Genomic DNA, 15,154 nt, shown 5'->3' with positions numbered 1-15,154 from the left:
CAGAGTAGCTGGCCAGGGAGTCACTGAGGTCATTTAGGAAAGTGTTTCTCTCCAGCCACTCTTCTAATTAAGTTACCTCAACTTTATGAAGCCCGGGGAGCTTGCTACTGACAGAGAAAAGTTGTAGCTTGTCATACACAAAAGTAAATAATAAAACGAAACCGAAAAGACCCCTTTTCAGTGTTATACATAAAATTACATATTATAACCCAGTGATGGTTAGGGAAGAGTATCATTTCTTTATAATGTGAAACACACTGATGAAATTGCACTTCTTTATATTAACATATGCCAAAAGGATTAGATGTTACTTAAGATGATATGAGTGCAAAAAGTGAAAGAGTAACAGTCTCCTAATAGAAGAGCATGTTGACAAAATGCTGCTGATGTTGGAATCAAAGGACAAAACGAAGACCCCCCTGTTTAAACACACAAGGACTTCTTTAATCTCTTTTAGCATACTGGTGTTAATCAAGTCTATTTGGCCTTGGGGAAAAAGGTGTAGTGACTCCCGACCAGCAAAGTCCAGGAACAACATCAGAGATCTCTGTCCAGAAGAGCACAGTCCTCCTCAAGTTCCCAAGGGCCAAGCTTGAAGGATAAAGAAAGCTCGCATGGTGAGGGGGGGTTAAATATAGATAGACTTATATGTCTATCTTAATGCAACTGTTACTGATATTATTCCATTTCAAACGTTGAATCAAAGTTTGAGCCACAACCAAATAATCCTTCAGCAACATACAACAGCACAGCAGAGTCTAATCACACTCAGGAAATACTGTGTGTAAAATAAGTAAAGTTCAAGAACTGTTAATGTCAATTTTATTTCAGAGACAATGATCATTTCTACTTAGTCTGTATTTTTATTTATCTGATTTACAAGTGCATTTAAACACATATTTAAAAGCAAAAAGGTAACAGTTCAATGCCGACTCCAACAAATCAACATTGATAAGCAAGAAAGAGAAATCAATAAATGTTGTGGAAAACGACACAAAGCTTCTGCACCATTGTACACTGACAAGTCGGCCAACATACAATCCTGAGGAACTGCTGCACCTCCTTAACATGTTCATCCAAAAGGACATGGTTGTTATCAAAAAATATCATGGGGAAGAACAAAAAACAGTGTGTAATTAGTGAGATCCATAGAGAGTGAACTAAACACTGGCCCTCTGATGCCAAGCACACTAAAGCATGCAAACACACCACAGTTTTGACCAGGTCAATCCAGTGGTGAGAAGTCCTGACTTCAAACGAGACACTATAAGGAGCCTAAAGAGAGAATGACGAGCACGATGTGGCAAAAAGAAGAACGCTGAAGTGTGACGGCCAAAGATCGCACGGTCATCTGGTCTTCAGTTTGGTTTGGCACAATCTGTTTAAAGTTGCCACAAAGCCAACCTAAAGAACAGCAGAGTTATTGATTATTCATGTTCAGGAAACCAGGCCGTATGCAAACCCGCTGCAAGACAACTACAACTTTGAGATTTTCTGTAGTTTTTATACACTTGGCTATTACATTCGCTCTCAATATGGACAGATATCAACAACTGAAGGCATGATGACACAGTTAGCAAGTCCTCCATCAACATTAACATAGTGCAGGATACAGACAAACTGGTTAATTGTGGCCTTATAAAGGAATGGTAAATAAAAGACTTGCACACTAAAGTTACGTGCAGCATTGCTTTACACATGCAAGGATGGATAGCAAGGAGGAATGATGAAGAGACATCAACAACTAAATGAAGGACCGAAAGGAGGTCTTTCAGCTCTTAATGTTTATTTCTATTCCTGGCCTTTAACACAACTTCTTTATTCTTGTGATAGTGTGCGGTCGTCTACTCTTAATATAGTGGAACATCTAAAAGGGACTTTATATTTTCCAACCTACATTAGCTTTAAAGGACCAGGCCCTCGTAGGCAGGGCCCTCAGATTCAGGGGATTCCCTCTGCAGACGAAGATGCTCCAGTGTATTGTGGAAGTGTTTGTTGATCTGCTCCGTCTCTTCACTAGCTTCCAGGTTGGGAAGGTCTTCCCTGATCTTTTGGATCAGCTGGTTTAACACCTGGACTGTCACCTGGATGGGAGGAAGAGGAGGAACAGCACAAGGGTTCCTGTTTACATTCTAATATTATTGGGTGGACAACATTCACTCGTACCAAAGTATTCATGTGCACGCTCTGTGGGTCAGTTGGAATAGATAAGAGCAACTGTTCAAATCCAAACAACAATCTGAGTTTTACACAAAGGCGACTGTAAAAAAGTGACACATTTTCAATTTGATGGCTAAGCCTCACTCCAGCTCCGACATGGATGCCAGGGTTGGTCACGGAAACAATCCCACCAAACACTAATAAAAACAGGGGCCTGGTCCGAGGAGGGACTACACAGGGAGGAGGGCTCAAGGAGTCCTGACAACCAATCAACAGCCACAATATAAATGCCATTTTTTAAGTGTCCATCGATCCATCTTGTTCCGCTTATCTGGGGCCGGGTCGCGGGGGCAGCAGCCTAAGTAGAGAAGCCCAGACCTCCCTCTCCCCAGCCACCTCCTCCAGCTTATCCGGGGGAATACCAAGGCGTTCCCAGGCCAGCCAAGAGATATAATCTCTCCAGCGTGTCCTGGGTCTGCCCCGGGGCCTCCTCCCGGTGGGACATGCCTGGAACACCTCACCCAGGAGGCGCCCAGGATGCATCCTTGTCAGATGCCCGAGTTACCTTAACTGGCTCTTTACATTTTTTTAAAAAACTTTTTTGTGACCACTGAAATTAAAGTTGGGGCTTGCTTCACATTTAAGTAAATAACTTTAAAAATAACTGCCCAGATTCAAGATGCTGTTAAGAATGTGGCAGAAGTTCATTTTCAAAATCATATACAAACCTGTGCGAACCAACCTGAGTCTAAAAAGCACATCTACACATCCTGGCTTCACAAGAAGCTCTTCCTCAGCAGACTAGCCAAAGCGCTTCAAGGTCACCTCACAAAGCACCTTTTTGAGTGTAGCACAAGGATTCAATACACTCATTAAGACAACAGGTCATTCTTCAGCACAGTGAAACATGACCATAAAGGGAAAGGGGAAAAAAACGAAGGAGAGAAGTGCTCGATCACCCACAGTGCCACAAATAAGGTGGCGCGACAGGTGATGTTAGGGCTGTGCGATATGACCAAAAGCTCATGTCCCGATATAAAAATTATATCGTCCGATAACGATATAAATAACAAACATTTAACATTTTCTGTAAATTCTGTGAATCTCGAGCAGCTCGACTTGCATGAAGTGTTTCCAGCTGCGCGTCGTGTAGCTGGAGTCGAGTGTTTTAACCGATGCATCAAACAATACATTTTTAGACTTAAGTTGTAACGGCGCCGTTTCTTTGTGAGTATTTATTACACGGCGTGCTGCGGGGGAAAGCCTGTTCTAACGTTTGAGTCTGAGCTTTATTTATTAGCACCTGACGGCTCTTTTCTGCTTCTCATCCGTAAATAGATCTCTCTTGGAAATGAGATTTTTAATCTCAATGAGATTTTTAATCTCAATGAGATTTTTTACCTGGATAAATAAAGGATTAATAAAAAATACTCTGCATACTCGTTCACGTTATTCAGTTTATTTTGAAGTCTCAACAGGATCTTGAGCTTTATTGTGAAAGGTTTATGTGGAACAAGCAGACACGCGATGGTTTTACCGTCGTTGTTGCTAACGACAACGCATAAATACAGGTGCTTTTCCGTCCGTAGTGTGGTTATATTAAATATAAGAGAAAGAGAGAACTTTAAGGAATTCATACAGCCACTACAGTGACATCAGAACCATGAAAAAATATTGCTGTAAACAGTTTATTTTGCGACACCCCGAAACAAACGATAGCGTAAAATGAAACGATGGACGTTTTTATATCGTTATATCGAACAGCCCTAGGTGATGTGACATCACACTCCATGACGGGGGTGTGTGGCCAGCATGAAAACAACTGTAGTCGGGATCTAATATTAAGTGACACAATGCCACCTAGTGGCAACAGATAATCAGCAGTAGATGATAATCATCATCCCATGCAAATAACATTTCAGTTGGTGGATCCGTGCATGATATGCATTAGGGTGACTTGTAGTAAGTAGGTAATTTCCATCACCACCTAGTCGGCAAAGGTAGTATATTTAGTGCGTAAATAACAACACCAATCAACATCCCAGACCAGATAGCGGCTCACCCACACCACGCCCAAGCCGTAGTTCAACTTGACAATGGCATGCTTGGACATGCAACAGGGCGCACAAGCCCTCCGACTGCTGTTTGCAGCTTTGTAAGACAATAGAGAATTAGGTCTATAAGCTTCTGGATAATTACACTGTTTTAGTAATTTTGATTATTAAAATCTACGGTTGTTGTGCACAGAGCGAACATTATTAAACCGTATCATTGTCCAAACATTTATAGACCTAACCAATGTTCCCTCTAATGCTTCACGTGTCTGAGCGAACACACAAACTGAGCGTCCCTTGGACCACTGTGAGCAACAGCAGACGTGTGCACTGTGGTCACGCCAGCATCCAAGCTACATGTTTATTAAAGTAATCAAATTACAGCATTTATGTTAGACTATCTTTAATTAACTGCTTTAACCCACTTACAACGAAAATGTTAAAAAATCTAGTCATTGACCTGTGCAGCATGTTAACACTATTGGAAGGAAAAATAACTTGAACTCTAATTTTGAAAACAACTTTTTTTTAATTAATTTTTTTTTATAAAGCTCTGACTTGTACTCTGAGTCTGTGGTCTGGGAGAGAGTCGGTAACTCTGTCTGCAAAATACAGTAAATAATGACCAATGTTGAGCAATTAATTATATCCAGTGGGGCAAAAAAGTATTTAGTCAGCCACCGATTGTGCAAGTTCCCCCACTTAAAATGATGACAGAGGTCAGTAATTTGCACCAGAGGTACACTTCAACTGTGAGAGACAGAATGTGAAAAAAAAATCCATGAATCCACATGGTAGGATTTGTAAAGAATTTATTCGTAAATTAGGGTGGAAAATAAGTATTTGGTCACCTCAAACAAGGAAAATCTCTGGCTCTCACAGACCTGTAACGTCTTCTGTAAGAAGCTTTTCTGTCCCCCACTCGTTACCTGTATGAATGGCACCTGTTTGAACTCATCATCTGTATAAAAGACACCTGTCCACAGCCTCAAACAGTCAGACTCCAAACGCCGCCATGGCCAAGACCAAAGAGCTTTCGAAGGACACCAGGAAAAGTATTGTAGACCTGCACCAGACTGGGAAGAGTGAATCTACAATAGGCAAGCAGCTTGGTGTGAAAAAATCAACTGTGGGAGCAATCATCAGAAAATGGAAGACATACAAGACCACTGATAATCTCCCTCGATCTGGGGCTCCACGCAAGATCTCATCCCGTGGGGTCAAAATGATCATGAGAACGGTGAGCAAAGATCCCAGAACCACACGGGGGGACCTGGTGAATGACCTGCAGAGAGCTGGGACCAAAGTAACAAAGGTCACCATCAGTAACACACTACAACGGCAGGGAATCAAATCCCGCAGTGCCAGACGTGTTCCGCTGCTGAAGCCAGTGCATGTCCAGGCCCGTCTGAAGTTTGCCAGAGAGCACATGGATGATACAGCAGAGGATTGGGAGAATGTCATGTGGTCAGATGAAACCAAAGTAGAACTTTTTGGTATAAACTCAACTCGTCGTGTTTGGAGGAAGAAGAATACTGAGTTGCATCCCAAGAACACCATACCTACTGTGAAGCATGGGGGTGGAAACATCATGCTATGGGGCTGTTTTTCTGCCAAGGGGACAGGACGACTGATCCGTGTTAAGGACAGAATGAATGGGGCCATGTATCGTGAGATTTTGAGCCAAAACCTCCTTCCATCAGTGAGAACTTTGAAGATGAAACGAGGCTGGGTCTTCCAACATGACAATGATCCAAAACACACCGCCCGGGCAACAAAGGAATGGCTCCGTAAGAAGCATTTGAAAGTCCTGGAGTGGCCTAGCCAGTCTCCAGACCTCAACCCCATAGAAAATCTGTGGCGGGAGTTGAAAGTCCGTGTTGCTCGGCGACAGCCCCAAAACATCACTGCTCTCGAGAAGATCTGCATGGAGGAATGGGCCAAAATACCAGCTACTGTGTGTGCAAACCTGGTAAAGACCTATAGTAAACGTTTGACCTCTGTTATTGCCAACAAAGGTTATGTTACAAAGTATTGAGTTGTATTTTTGTTATTGACCAAATACTTATTTTCCACCCTGATTTACCAATAAATTCTTTACAAATCCTACCATGTGGATTCATGGATTTTTTTTCACATTCTGTCTCTCACAGTTGAAGTGTACCTCTGGTGCAAATTACTGACCTCTGTCATCATTTTAGGTGGGGGAACTTGCACAATCGGTGGCTGACTAAATACTTTTTTGCCCCACTGTAGTTACTTCTTCAAAAAAGTAACTGAGTTAAGTTTTTGCAGCAGTTTACCTAAAATGCAGCCAAGGCAGGTTTTAAATAAACATTTCAAACTATTTACAGAACAATCAGCTAGGGCTGGGCCATATTATACCGTTCACGGTAATACCGGTATAATGTTAGGCAACGATAGGAAAATGAAATATCGCGATAGAATGGGAGTAAAACGCGCATGCGCAGTGCCTTTGTTTTCATACGCACATGGCCGATTGTTGAGTGAAACAGATGAACCAGAATTGGTTTGTAAAAATGGTGCAACTTCAGTGATGTGGAACTGGTTTGGTGTTTGTCCGTCAGATACACGACAAAGCACATTTTTTTGCAGAACATGCAAGCGGCCGTTGTTATTGTCGTATTTGTCGGACTAAGATGCTCTTAAATCTGGGAGTAATCTGGGTCCTAAACTCCGTATTCTTCAGATCAAACAAACACTGCAGCATCACTGAGCGTTAAAAACTGTCTAAATTCTTTCATCTTTAATAAAACGATCAGCATTGCTGCTTTACCAGGTGTAACTATAAAGTTTAACTTCCAGGCATCCATGAAAACAAAAGTTATTACATTTAACGGAGTTAGAAGTTAGCAGGAAGCTAGCGGAAGTTAGCTCGCTAGTTTCGCTAGTTACCTAAGCATGATATAGCATGTTCTGACGGAGAGATTTCTGAAAAAATTCAAACGTACAGCTCTGCTATCACTTCCAACATAAATGAAGACAGGAAACTAAACAGCAGTGACGTTTGTAGGGTTACTGAAGTTGGGCTAGCTGGTATATAATGATGTGCTACGTGATCGCTAGCGACACAGCTATGTTAGCATAACATAAACAGTGAAGCTGGAGGACGAACACTAACACTTTTCCACTTATAAAAGTTAACGTTAAGGTTCCTCATGGTTAGAAACAAATGCAATCGCATGGCAGGATGCTGTAAACGGACCAAACTTCAGTCAGGAGAACAACTGAGATAATCCATCCACAATACGAGGTTAGTCATTAATATACTGCAACAACATGGGAATAGAGCAGCTGCCAGAGAATTCAACATTAATGAATCAATGGTACAGAAGTGGAGGAAGCAAGAAGAATGAGTTTAATAAAGTTTGATTTATCGGACTGCTTTGTTTCGCTTAATGTGCCTTATAATCCCGTGCACCTTATGGTCCGAAAAATGCGTACTGCACACTGCAGTTTAATGTTGCAAAGCACCTCTTTTTAACTTCAGTGGATATTATACATGGTTATGCTCAGGATATGTCAGCCCATTTCTACTGGAAATGCCTTTGGGTTAAACTTTCAGCAAGGAATTTGCATTTGCACTGTTACATTTTTATGAAGCTTTAATGTACATAAAAACCAGCTTCTTGTTTAAGTGAAAATAAATGGAAGGTTGTCTTTTTGCGCTAGTAATGTTGTGGAGTTGTATTTTGTCTTGCATCAATTATATCGTCAGTTATATCGTTATCGCAAATTTTCAAATATATATCGTGATAAATATTTTTGGCCATATCGCCCTGCTCTACAATCAGCTGTTCTGCATCAAATCTGATGCCACACAAATTATCTGTGCCACTCCAAAAAATAATTTCTGTCCACTATGAGATGAAGGAGAACAACAGCCTGATACCTGCAGGCCTGACAGCAGCAGACGTATCACTGCTGTAACACCTGTAACACTCAGCAGTCGCCTCATTGTTCTGACACACACAACAACACTATTGACTACACTACACACTAACTACACACTAACTACACAAGATTTACGCTAAACGTTGCAAATCTCTCACATCTCAAACACGCCGTCACTCCTAAAACTTCCTCCTTCCTAAACAACTAAATGTCATGTTGCCATATCATTTTTTTGATTGGTCCACATGGTACATTTTCCACCAATAGGAAAGGGTGGAGTTTTTGCTCACAGGCTTTTGAGCGTTTTCCTTATAAAACGCCGTTTTTACCGTTTCTTCCTGCAGTAAATATAAACAACGACAGTATTCAGGAAGAAAAACAAACATTGCAGATATTTTATCATAACTCTGGTTTTACGTGGCCGATCAACACAATTTACAAACTGGTATAAAGTCCACACTTTGTCCGTCAGTTGTTCCGTCTGTCCTGCTCACATCTCCAATGGTTGTACACGTTGTCATTAACGTGGCTTCACTCCACATCAGCCGCTTTGCTAAAACACCGGCACATAAGGACGCTGTCATAGCCTGTCGACGTTGATTAGCTGCGTATATACGAATGTGAATCGCATCATTGGCTGGACTGTGGGATACGGTGGCATCGTTCTGATCCCATACAGGAGCAGCCAGTCACTCACTGACTAAACTGTTAAAGTTTTAATTTCAATTCAGGTTAGATTTTTTTTTGTGTGCAACGCAGATGTTCTGTGCGCAGAGACGTGCCAGCAGTGCTTAGCGGGAACATTGGACCTAACTGTTAATCAACACTTTAACTTGAGTGGTTGGTTTGAGGCAAATGAAGAAATTATTCTCTCTGGCAAAATGACCAGTTACTGGTTAGCACAAACATTTTTTTGTCTTACCGCATCGTTTTCCCTCTCATAGAAGCAGACGTATCTGTTGAGGATTTCAATGAAAAGCTGAACTTGCAGTGATGGATCCATGCACTGGTTGGCAATCTTCAAGGCTTTCTTTAGACACTCCATCACCCGCTTACCATCACGGATCTAAATGTGTAAAATGAGCAGGGAGCATTTAGAGATGTGCAAAAAGACTAAAGTGCACAATAGCATTAACAGCATTATATAGTGTGTTAAAGCGCACTGTGTCCCGTAAAACTGAACTTGCTGATCCTTCCATCCATTTGATTCCATAACTAATCTTTTGGGGTTTAATACAGTGACTGTTTAGCCTTCTTCCTCCTCTAGAACAAAGTCCTACACCACACACTGATGATTCCATTTAAATGTCATTTTTTAGAACGTCACTCATCTGCATGCACATGATTTTACTACAACCATCTTCAACAACTTTATGTTAGTGTGTGGGGAAAAAAGCCTAATTCCAACACACCTCTTCACCATTTTTGTCAGTGCTGCGACCTGACCAGAAGAGATGGGCACAGATGCTGACAGCTCTGCACTGGTCAGGCTTCTTCAGCAGCTTGGACGCAGCCAGTGCACACTGAGTCCTCAGGGGCTCGTGGTTTTCCTCGCTGAAGCATCGCATTCGCTCAAAAGTGCCAATAATCAAGGTGATGGCTGCCAGCTGAGCTTTGGAGTCACTGATCTCATCCTCATAGAGAGAGAATGCCTAATATGGACAAAGTATGGAGAACCAAGAGAAGAGATGAAAAGGTTGAGGGGATGGAACAACACCACCCATTGACAGAAAGAGGACTGTAGCGGTCTAATGGTTTTAAAATACAACAAAATAAAGTTATGTTTTTGGTTATACACTCTAAAGTTTTAGAGCACCCCAATTTTTCCAATTATTTATTGAAGTTCAAGTCGTTCAAGTTCAGTGAATAGCTTCAAATGGTACAAGGGTAAGTGGTGAACTGCCAGAGGTTAAAGAAAGGTAAAGTTAGCCAAAACTGAAACATTCTGCACATTTGAGAATTATCCAAAAGGCCTTTTCCAGGGAACAGAACATGGGTTCAACATTTAAAACTATTCTGCAGCAATTTCAAAGAAAGTCAGGGAGTACAGTTTCCTTCACCATCAAAGGCACTCAGGACAGAACAGCATTCTGCAGGCCCATGCAATAGCCTCTGGTATATGACTAGCTGGTCAGGGGTTCATCCTACAGCAAGATAATGACCCAAAACATAAGTCACAGTCTCCAGACTTAAACCGCATCAAGCTGTTTGGGATGAACTGGACAGAAGAGTGAAAGCAAAGCAACTAGCAGTGCCTCATTTATGGGAACTTCTGCAACAGATATGGGAAGAACTTCTGAACAATATTTGATTTCTATTGTAGAAAGAGTGCCACGGGTGTTTTCAGACACCAAAGGTGGCTACTTTGGGTCAAAGGGTTAGAATACATGTTGGTCTCTAAATTGATTCAATGATTTCTTCTTTTCAGTCCAACCGCTTTCATTTCAGAGTGCAATGAGACATTAAACTGCAGAATTTTCAATAAAAAACTGGAAAAACTCAGGTATCCAAAACTCTGACCGGTAGTGTGCACACATGTATGTATATAAACTATTTAAAGGCATGACAGTATTATTAAACATTCTACCTGTGACATGAACTCATACGCTACAGTCTCGTGGTTTTCAAAGCCAATCTCCCCTGCAGCCAGCGCCCCCTGCAGGAAGAGTCGAAGAGGCAGCTCGGCGAGCTCAGCCTTAATGAGTGCACTGATTGTCTGGTGGGCAAAAGAAAAAATCTTCTGGCACTTCTTTTCCCATTTGTCATCCTAAGAGGAAAAGAAATTGGTATGATTTCATAACAGGACATAAAAGAAAATGCATTATGTGCTTTGTGATGAAAAATAACATTTGCTCACGGTGGAGGAGTTTTCCTTGTATCGAAAGGCTAGCTGGTAGGCAGCAAACACAAGGGGAGGCAATGTGTAACGAATCCTTTGGTTTCCACCAGCTCCAAAGTGTTTGCGTGCTGTATTAAGAATCTGAAGCAAACAAGAACAAAGTTAAGTGAAAACCACTGGTCTCAGCAAAAACACTCACAGAAGTACAAACTGCTGGAATTTTCCCAAGAACTAGATAAGGTGGGGACAAAGGAAACACTGCAGCATTATTCTCAGAATCTCTAGCAGCAACTTAAAGGAGACCACCTGCAGGACTCTTTCTAATACATAATGTGCACAATTAAGACTCTTCGGGTTCGTCTCAAATGCTTGAAAAGAAGACAACTGGACTTCTACAACTTCAGATACATTTCCACGAGGCTTCTTTAATTCTGAAAACAAAAGGTGGAGTGAAGAAGAATAAGAATCCTTTATTGTCATTATGTCTTCACACACATAACAACATTACATTCACATATACACACAATCAAGAATAGAAACAACAGGTAAGATATTATGTGGAGATCCAGGAAGATGACGTCCACACTGCCTGGACCTCCACCAACGCACAATGACCTCCACGGTGTTGCTGGTGTTCGGGTGTTGGATCTCCTCTCTACAGTGAGTCTCATCATTGTTCCAATATCAGACCCAAACAAAACTTAAATACTTCAACATAAAACTAGTAAAACAAAAATAAATACAGCTTCACGACTGAACAGTTTTGAGCAAATACAGTGAATAACGTCGGGCTGAGCACACCGCTCTGTGGCAACCAGTGCATCCAGCTCCTCATTCTCACCACTGGAGTAAGGGCGACGTAGCCGCTGAGGCAAGTGCACCCGGTTAATTTAAACCTTGGATTGGTTCCTGAGGGTTATTGATCCACTATTAACTCATTCACTGCCATTGACGTCTATAGCCATCAATTGCAGTGAATGAGTCAATGGGTTTAACTCATTCACTGCCAATGGCTGGCAGTGAATGAGTTAATCATGCGAGTCATCACATGAGCCAAAAAACATTCCTAGGTCATCACTGGGTGTTAAGGGTGAAACCGGTGTAGGACACTGTCACCCCACCATCAGTGGAGCTATTGAGGTCACCTGAAGTGGCTGGAAGGATGTCAGACTGCACAGTAAGTGGCTGATACTTCATGTCATAGGCTACGCCTCTATTCAATGAAGATGGTTCACAGTGGACACAGATGATCTCATTTTAGCAAACCACCTGTCTTCTTGGTCCAAAATGTGAACATTGGTATCCTGAGTGACCTTTAGATGTAGAGATACACGTGAGTGTGCAGCTGATTTCATTTAGGTCCAGTTGGGAGAACCACATATCTAAGATGGTTTTTTGTTTGTTTTTTTAAACACACGACTCTTCCTCTTCTTTCCTTTCTGCTTCAGAAGATACATTTCTGCCTGACGTTGCAGGATCCTGATGACTCCACGCTCGTCTTCCAGAGCAGGGCTCGCAAAATCGCTTGCCCCACGTCCCGGAGCTAGCAATATCTCCGGTCGGGTGAACAAAATCTATCTTAGCCCCGCCCATCGGTTATCATATAGCCCGACGGGCGGGGCGATTTTGCGAGCCCTGCAGAGGGTGTGGTAAGTCAAAGCGTAGGCTTCTGGGAGTCTGTGTCGGCTTCCGGTAAACTTCAATGTTGAGGCTTACAGCCTCCTTGACGAGCAAAGCACAGTCCAGGAATGGTAACCCTGATATCCTCCCTGGTAAATCAGTGAATGTCACCCGCATACCTGAACCTGTGGCTCAGTGCCGTCCCTCTCAGCCCCTTCCTCCATGATAAGCTTAGCTACAGTGGGGGACACAGAGGAGCCCATGGCACGTTGTTGGCCTTGCCTGTACAAATGTCCAGTTGCCTTGTTTTCAAGCACTCAAGACTACCACAACCTTGATGACTGAGAACGTAGAAAGACACAATGTTAACGCAAACACCTACAAGATACTGCTGATCAGGATCTTCAGAATGGAGCAGATGGATGAAACGACCCACAAGGCTCTGCTCCTCAGCAAAGTCCTCTGGGTCTGGATCTTCAGTTGGTTGGTCTGGCTGGTCCTGTATCAGTGTGGACACCAAGTTCAAGATGGCGTCCACCTAGAGGAACAAAGGGTACAACATTAAACCGATACTATTTACAAACTGTGTAACCAGGTTAGATGTCTGCACAAAAACCTTAAAGAATACTTTAACATGAAACTACTAAAACAAAAATGAAAAAACAGCTACTTTTATACAGATTTCTCACTAATCTAAGCAAATATGACAAGTTGCATCACAAAGTACAGATGATACTTCAGCCATACATAACCAGCGTGCATTCAGCAAGAGACTGTGGCTGTGGTCAAACAGCCTACATAAGTTTTCTGTTAACATCACTTTTTCATCTGTCGGTGAGGGCTTCTCTACGGCGACTGTAGTTTGGGGTGTTTGTTAACTTTTACAAGCCTATTTGCAAGGTTGTTGGGAAACTATATAAATGTGTCTGCAAAAAGTTGGTTCTGTTCATCTGGACGCAGCGTTTTCAGTGGGAGAAACATTTCATCATCATCAGGTGACGTCTTCAGTCTCAGCTGACTGCAGGTTTCACCCTTATAAACAGCACATTTGCATAATGACTGAAACCAGCGAATGAAGGAACAATGGGCTGAGAGGTCAGTTCCTTCATCATAATTATGCAAATTCTCATGACCACTGATCAAAGCCCACTGATCAATGGCCATGAGTCCCATTCACAGAGAGTTGGGGAATGGCTGCAATCACAGCATTGTAAGATGGTGACAGATGTACCCTTAGGCCCCTCCTCCATCCAGAGATGGTCTTTCCCTTTTCACGTAAATGGCCTCCTTGACTCCGCCCTCAAACCAGCGTTCCTCCCTGTCCAGGATGTTACATCCTCATCATTGAAAGAGTGTCCACTGGCCTGTAGGTGTAAATAGACTGCAGGTGACTCTTCTGTGTTGTAGCCAGAGGTTGTTTGGTTTCCCCGACGTATAAATCCTGGCACTCCTCCTGCACTGAACAGCGTACACTATGTTACTCTGTTTGTGTCGGGGGACCCGATCCTTGGGGTGGACCAGTTTTTGGTGCAGCGTGTTTTGACCCGGTGTGTTCTGTCACCATCTTACATGCTGTGATTGCAGCCATTCTCCAACTCTCTGTGAATGGGACTCATGGCCATCGATCAGTGGTCTTTGATCCGTGGTCATGATAATTTGCATAATTAAGATTAAGGAACTGACCTCCCAGCCCATTGTTCCTTCAGTGGGCTGGTTTCAGTCATTATGCAAATGTCCTGTTTATAAGGGTGAAACCTGCAGTCAGCTGAGACTGAAGACGTCACCTGATGATGACGAAACGTTTCTCCCACTGAAAACGCTGCGTCCAGATGAACAGAACCAACTTTGGGAGATTTATGTTCCTGGATGATTGAGATGCATCAAGACGATATTTAAATGTGTAAAAAAATAATTACAAAAACTGTATCTATGAAAACCACACATCCTTTCTTATGTAAAATGTTGCTAGGGGGGTGTTTTGTCTGATGCTCTGTCGGTTTAAATACAAATCTACAGCTGTTAGATTAATAACCTGCTCTTGTGCCACAATGGTGGTGTTGTAGTCCAATGTGTTGCTCAGCACATAGCAACTCATGTTCTTGCGGGACTCATAGTCGAAGTATTCAAAGAGTGGTGGGAAGTGTTTGAGCTGCAGGACCATCAGCACATTGTTGTAGGTATCCACCGGGATCTTCAACAGCCTGGTAAGTTCCTTTGACACCGCACTGCTGGTTGCTATGCTAGAGGAGGGAGAAGAAAGGAGACTGAAAATGTTTTTCCCTGCACGATTAAAAGAAGCCGACTCAGGTTTACAGTTCCAAGGGACAAAAAAAACCCTCATACCTTCAGGGGGGATCAGTATGGGCTCAAAGATCAAGTTTGTGGAAATTATTAAAGTTGAGAAACTGAGTGAGGACACACATAAAAGTAAGCATATGCTTAGAGATGTTTCTGCTGACATGCTGTGTTTGTTCTTCTCCAAACATCTTTGCTCTCATCTGTCTAAAGGACTTTGTTCAGTTGCAACTTTGCAAAATGAAGTCACACTGTCAAACTCTTTTTAGAG

At 42.4% G+C, this 15,154-nt stretch overlaps 1 protein-coding gene across 2 annotated transcripts in view; it reads right to left on the bottom strand.

Moving 5' to 3' along the window:
- Window positions 1-821: 821 nt before the first annotated feature.
- Window positions 822-15,154, bottom strand: part of vps35 (VPS35 retromer complex component) — a 27,526-nt gene continuing 13,193 nt past the window's right edge. Inside the window, exons 11-18 of one of the 2 annotated variants that reach the window (XM_085350797.1) lie at window positions 14,621-14,828; window positions 12,971-13,126; window positions 10,987-11,109; window positions 10,717-10,896; window positions 9,542-9,781; window positions 9,052-9,195; window positions 1,898-2,084; window positions 822-1,404 (exon numbers count right to left, since the gene is read on the bottom strand). In XM_085350797.1, the coding sequence (XP_085206923.1) occupies window positions 1,905-2,084; window positions 9,052-9,195; window positions 9,542-9,781; window positions 10,717-10,896; window positions 10,987-11,109; window positions 12,971-13,126; window positions 14,621-14,828 (1,231 nt within the window). In that variant the 3' untranslated portion in view covers window positions 822-1,404; window positions 1,898-1,904. Of the gene's footprint in view, window positions 2,085-9,051; window positions 9,196-9,541; window positions 9,782-10,716; window positions 10,897-10,986; window positions 11,110-12,970; window positions 13,127-14,620; window positions 14,829-15,154 lie in introns of both variants that reach the window. The other variant, XM_085350789.1, reaches the window with a different exon arrangement.

This window comes from Diplotaxodon limnothrissa, linkage group LG1, assembly GCF_057381915.1.
Source record: "Diplotaxodon limnothrissa isolate DT_005_m linkage group LG1, D_limnothrissa_male_GT1.1, whole genome shotgun sequence".
NCBI lineage: Eukaryota > Metazoa > Chordata > Actinopteri > Cichliformes > Cichlidae > Diplotaxodon > Diplotaxodon limnothrissa.
Note: the sequence above shows the minus strand (reverse complement) of the source record. Positions and strands in the feature narration are given on the sequence as shown.